This window comes from Gekko japonicus, unplaced genomic scaffold (assembly GCF_001447785.1).
Source record: "Gekko japonicus isolate JY-2015 unplaced genomic scaffold, Gekko_japonicus_V1.1 scaffold3113, whole genome shotgun sequence".
Classification (NCBI taxonomy): domain Eukaryota; kingdom Metazoa; phylum Chordata; class Lepidosauria; order Squamata; family Gekkonidae; genus Gekko; species Gekko japonicus.
In genome coordinates this window covers 125,249-131,034 of record NW_015162045.1, presented here as the reverse complement: position 1 = coordinate 131,034, position 5,786 = coordinate 125,249, and the positions used below count along the sequence as shown (strand labels likewise).

General features: G+C 40.4%; 1 protein-coding gene across 1 annotated transcript in view; it reads left to right on the top strand.

The window, feature by feature from the left end:
* Positions 1 to 5,573, top strand: part of DDX21 (DEAD-box helicase 21) — a 14,864-nt gene extending 9,291 nt beyond the window's left edge. The window contains 6 exon segments of the mRNA XM_015405594.1: positions 1,415 to 1,693; positions 1,937 to 2,010; positions 2,538 to 2,697; positions 3,122 to 3,256; positions 4,184 to 4,228; positions 5,311 to 5,573. Coding sequence (XP_015261080.1) covers positions 1,415 to 1,693; positions 1,937 to 2,010; positions 2,538 to 2,697; positions 3,122 to 3,256; positions 4,184 to 4,228; positions 5,311 to 5,508 — 891 coding nt within the window. The 3' untranslated portion in view covers positions 5,509 to 5,573.
* Positions 5,574 to 5,786: the final 213 nt, after the last annotated feature.

The following is a 5,786-nucleotide window of genomic DNA, read 5'->3' as shown; positions in this document are numbered from 1 at the left end:
TATCACGGGTCTAGTTGCTTTCATTTTTCCAATCACAAAATATTTCCACAAAAATTAATTCATTCAGAAGATCAGCATAAAAAAACAAACAAACAAACAAAACAGAATCTTGACTGGTATATATAAATTACTTCATTTAAATATCTGTCAATCATTCTTATCATTTAATTCCAGATGTCTCTAGATCTTAACATTTAAAAGTTAATTTTCCCCTGGTACAGTACACATGTCCTACGTTCAATATTTATATTCCTAATCTTCATAAGTATCAATATCCCATATATATGTCTAAGCATCCATATCCCATGTTCTCAATCTCCATAAACATCAATGTATTATACCATTTATTTTGTATTGCCTTCTATATATCAGTAATGTCTCTAGCCACTGTAACTTATCCACATGTTCTCTCCCTTTACACCAGTGGTAATTTTTTTCCGATCTCCCTTCTATGTTTTTTAACGTCTCTTGATTTCCTGTCTTCCTGATCTTTTGCCTCTTACATAAAGTTCTCTTCTTTTTCCGCTTTCTTTTCACTTTACTCCTTTTCCTTTCTCCTTTCGTCTTTCCTTTTCTCGAGTCATTTCCATTATTTAAATCCTCGTCTCGTTTTCGCTCCGCTGTGTCTGATAATTCCATCTTTTCAGTTCCCATCTCAAACTCCATTATCTGTTCCTTGTTCTCCTGTTTCAGGCTATTTTCTTCCGCAGTTTCAGTGTGCTCCAGAGGCATAGAGGGTCCATACCAATTTGCATATGTCGTTTTAAATCCCTCTTTAATGCCTTCCTGAATTCCTTCTACCATCGCCTTTAGAAACTGTTCAAACATTTCTCCAATCAATTCCATTTGTCCCTCATCCATCTTTTCTATCCTCTATTTATATTTCACAGTTCCAGTCTCGAGGGTCTCATCCCGAAAAATTCCTTTCCCCTCAGAAAACCAATACAAGAATATGTTAATACTTAGCTGAACGTTTTCTGGCCACTTTTTTTACGATTAAGCCAGTCCAATCTGGGGATCCTCTCCACACAAAGACACTTGTTGCTGAATTTTTCTTCGTTGCTGCTGGGTATGGTTATAATCCACATTTATAAGTTAAAAACGAGCGGATGGTCGTTTCTCGCGAACATGGCCGCCATGCTCTCTGTTACTCGCCTCAGCTTCGGAGCTTTTCCGGGCACCTCCCCCGCCCTGCCAGTTGCGGGAAAGGGCCGAAAGAACGCCCCCTGCTCCAGCCCCCACCATCGGGAGGCTGGTCGAGCTCCCCCGAATCTCGGGGGGCTCAAATAAAGCAAAAACAGATTGGTCGGGGACGGAGCGCATCTCGCTCCCCCCGACCGTCGAAACGCCGTACCGGAAGTCGCCTTGGCATCAGATGGGCATGTTGATGAAATAATGGGCCTGTGGAGAGAAGCAATTAACCAGGAAGCCGCCTTTTTGCCTTCTTGATAGTCTTATTTACCAAATATTCTTTTATGTGTCAGGATGGTAAATTGTAGCCTTTTGGCTTGACATCTTTGTCACTTTTTGGTAAAGCAGTGTAAATGTCTCATTTGAATTTTCATTTGTGAAGGATGTAGACTCCTATATCCATCGTTCTGGGCGCACAGGTAGAGCTGGACGAAATGGGATGTGTATCTGTTTCTATCAGCGCAAGGAAGATCATCAACTAAGACAAGTAGAACAGAAAGCGGTAACTGTCTTTGAATTTCTTACGGTTTTTAACTTATTCACGTGTTGAGCACTTAAGCTGCAGCATGCATCTTAGGTGTTTGTTTTATTGAAATGAAATACATCTTGATAAGCACTTAATGCATTAAAAAGTACTGTGGAAATTGTACATAAAAATAATTAAGTATGCTATATAGTTAATGTTGACACAGCTAGTTTGGCCAAATGATGTATTAAACAACATGCCTTCTCACTTTAATTTCAGGGGATTACATTTAAACGTGTAGGTGTTCCTACAGCAACGGATATAATAAAAGCCTCCAGTAAAGATGCAATCAGGTATATTCATTGTTGGTTTGTGTTTAGACTCCTTAGAGTGGCATCCTACCCAAACTCCAGTTCTCTTTAATGTTTGCCCATTGCTCCCAATCGCTTCCATCCATTCTCTGACCTCCGACAATTAGTCACCTGAATGCTCATTACTCCTCCCCTAATCTTATCACATGACCACGGAAATGTCTTCGGACAGCGCTGGCTCTTCGGCTTTGAAACGGAGATGAGCACCGCAACCCTAGAGTCGGAATCGACTGGCTTTCGAGCAAGGGAACCTTTACCTTTTTAATCTTATCAGTGACCCAGTGCAGAGAGGGATGAAGAATGAGCGACATGAAATAGGCTTGCATGGCTGATTTGCTGAGTGATGCCAGGGCTGGGAGTTTACTACTTCATTATGGGAAAAACGTTTAAGGCAATATTCTAGGATTCTAAGCATGTCAACATTTCTACTTGACTATTTCATATGTTTATGAAATGTAAATTTGTCCTGCCATTGTTTGGTATATACTAAGTCCTAACACTTTGTTCAGGTCTTTGGATTCTGTTCCTCCTTCTGCTATTGACTACTTCAGACAGTCTGCCGAGAGGCTGATAGAGGAAAAAGGAGCGGTGGAAGCACTTGCAGCAGCATTGGCTCACATTTCAGGAGCTACCTCCATTGAACAACGTTCCTTACTCAATTCTGATGTGGTAAATACAACACTGTAAAGTAGTAAAACACTTGTACATGTTTGAACTCTTTGTTTCTCTGATTGAGACTGCTTTATGTTGAGTGTGTTTGTTTTTACTACCAACTTTGAATTGGGATGACATAGTCCTGTCCTCATTGCAATACCACCAGAGGGGGGAAATATGATAATACGGCCATGTAAGGGGGAAGTGGCTTCTACCCAAGGAACTAGGTTCTTGTACTTAAAGAGGCAAATTTTGTGATTTCCTGTTACATTGCACAGTATGTGTAAAAGGAAACAAGTGTCGTGTGTGTGTGTGTGTTGACTACCAAGGTAAAATGAGCTACAGGCACTCAGCATGTCTGTTTTAAAGAAAAGTCTTAATAGTATACTTTTATGGGGGTTTTTCTTGTAAACATATACACCTGCCTTTTTTGTTTAAGGGGTATGTGACCATGACACTTCAGTGCTCAGTGGAGATGCACAGCATTGGCTATGCTTGGCGGGGTTTGAAAGAACAGCTGGGTGAAGACATTGACAGCAAAGTGAACAGAATGCGTTTTCTCAAGGGGAAGACGGTAAGAAAGACTGTTGTGTGCATTCTGTGAGTGTTGCTCATTTAGGGTATATGATTTTAGCACTAACTTTTCCTTGTTTTATCCGGTTAGTTATCATATGGCATTGTGTGTAGAATAGCCAGGAGATCCAAAGATTGCCTGGCAGTCACAAGTTCTAGCTGTTAGTGTTAGGCTAGTGGTGAGCTAGACTTGTTTTTAGGGGCTGAGAGAGCTCTGAAAGAACTGTGACTGCCCCCCCAAGGTCACACAATTGGCTTCATGTGGAGGAGTGGAGAATCAAACCTGGTTCTCCAGATTAGAGTCTGCCTCTCTTAACCACCACACCAAACTGGCTCCCATCTTATCTGGTAATGTGGCAGTACAAATTTTTACACTTGAAAGCCAAAGTGGCATTGGTGAAGGAGGAAAGAAGGATTCCTGTAATGATAAAAATCCTTTCAGTACCTTATCCCTGGTTTCTTTCATTTTAAAATGACATTCAGGATGGCTGTGAGTGAGGAATATTACAAAGCATAGTGTGTATATTGAAAGTTCTAAAATTAGGATGGTGGTTAATTTTTATTCATATTGTAGGTAAGTAGCAAGGATCAAATAAGACCACTCTTTGGGAATTTAAAAGAGTTCTGTAGAAAAACTTTCTCTTCCAGTTCTGCTTTCTCTTCCATTTGGTTTGTGGTGTTATTCAATAGCCAACACCTAGTGTTATCCTGAGACAGCCATTTTCTGATGGTTCATACTGGTCTATAAAGTACTTAGCATTTACCAGAGTATGGGTTGCTCATTTGCCCCCTGCCTTTGAATGGATGTCAGATGCTGGAGGCACTTTTGTGACAGAACAGGTACTGCTGCTGCTGTTCTCTTCAATGGATAAGATTGCCTTGAGTTTTCCAAAGAGTTTTCATTTCTCTCTCTCTTGTTTGTATTTAGGGAGTATGCTTTGATATTCCTGCAGCTGAACTGAGTAAAATTCAGGTAAGACTACTAAACAGCTTTTATAATCTTTTTTGTGCAAGTGGCACAAAATGGACATAGAAATAAGATTGTACTTGTTAAAGCCAGATTCCTCCCTTATATACCATTTTAAAAGTCCTCTTTGTCCTTGCTATAAACATTTATCATCAGATCTGTCAGCTGAGATACTTAAGCAAAAATATTTGGTGGGAGTGGAGGAGAAGTTGATAGTTTGTAATCTCCTACAATAACTTATCTGCTGAAACTTGATGTCATTTTAGTCCTACTCCATTTCATATAAATTGCATCCTAATTCCTCTCTCCTCCACAGACCCTCATGCCGTGTCTCATCCCAATCTTTGGGGGCTGATTTTTTAAGAGTACAGGGAAGGGAAATTTCTTGTTCCAGGAGTCTTACTGTGCTCATTGTAGGTTTAGGGTTCAATCATGACACAACACAATAGATCTCTTGAAGCTTTCTGATCAAGCTCAGTTCTCTCTCTGTCCCAAGCTGTTCTGTCTCTCTTTAGCTGCCTGTCAGTAGCGGTTTATTAGAATCAAGCAGGCTCACACATGGTACAGTGAAAACGTTACAAAATGAAGAAGCCTCTAACTAGAATCACACTATGTTAATAACAGAATGTTCTTTAGGCTAAAACTCTCCTATCTTGCCCGAATGTTGCAAAGTTTGTGCTCTCAGTAATTCAGCAGACTCAGCACACTTTGTGCATTGCTTGCCAATCTCCCGGTGAGAACTTGAACTCGTCCTGGGCATGTCTCACGGGAGTTGTTCATATTCCCACAGCTCATCCTGCTTAGAATTCAGTCCTGTATTTTAAGGCTTATACCTCCAACATTTAGAGGTAGTATACACTGTTTATTACCTTGGCAAGGAACATATGCCCATCTACAAAATGAACAATAAGAGAACAGATACTCATAAGTGTGACATTCTTAAGTATTGGGGGGGGGGGTTGTATTCTTAAACTGTTCGAGGTTGTATAGCTCAAAAGTCTTTTTTGGTTTTAAATATTTATGACCATAAAAGCTTGTAAATTCACGATAAGATAACCAAAGTAATACAAGGCTTTCCTTTTCATTAGCAAATGTGGCAAGACTCAAGACGCTGGCAACTTTCTGTGGCGACAGCATTGCCAGAGCTTGAAGAATCACCACGTGAGAACAGCCGAGGTGGTGGCGGCGGCTCAGAATTCAGAAACGGGAGGCGAGGTGGTGGCTTCAACCGACAAGACCGATTCAGAAACAGGGGCCAAAAACGAAGCTTTGATCGGGCTTTTTGATTGCTCATTAACATACATGGGACTTAAATCTTTTGTTTTATTGGAAGTAAAGTTATTTACACTTACGTTTTGGTGGTTTTTGTTACTGGTGTGGATTTATCATCTTGATGTTATTTGTTGAAAAGATCAATGTTTGGATTGTTCTGGTGTTGCTTCACCACATAAGATAGCATAGTTAAAGACTGTCGTAGCCTTCCAAGCCTGCTCTTGATGCTGTGAGTTGGGTTAGAGGTGGGGTACATCTTGAGGCAACTTGACTGTTTTTCTACAGGCATTTT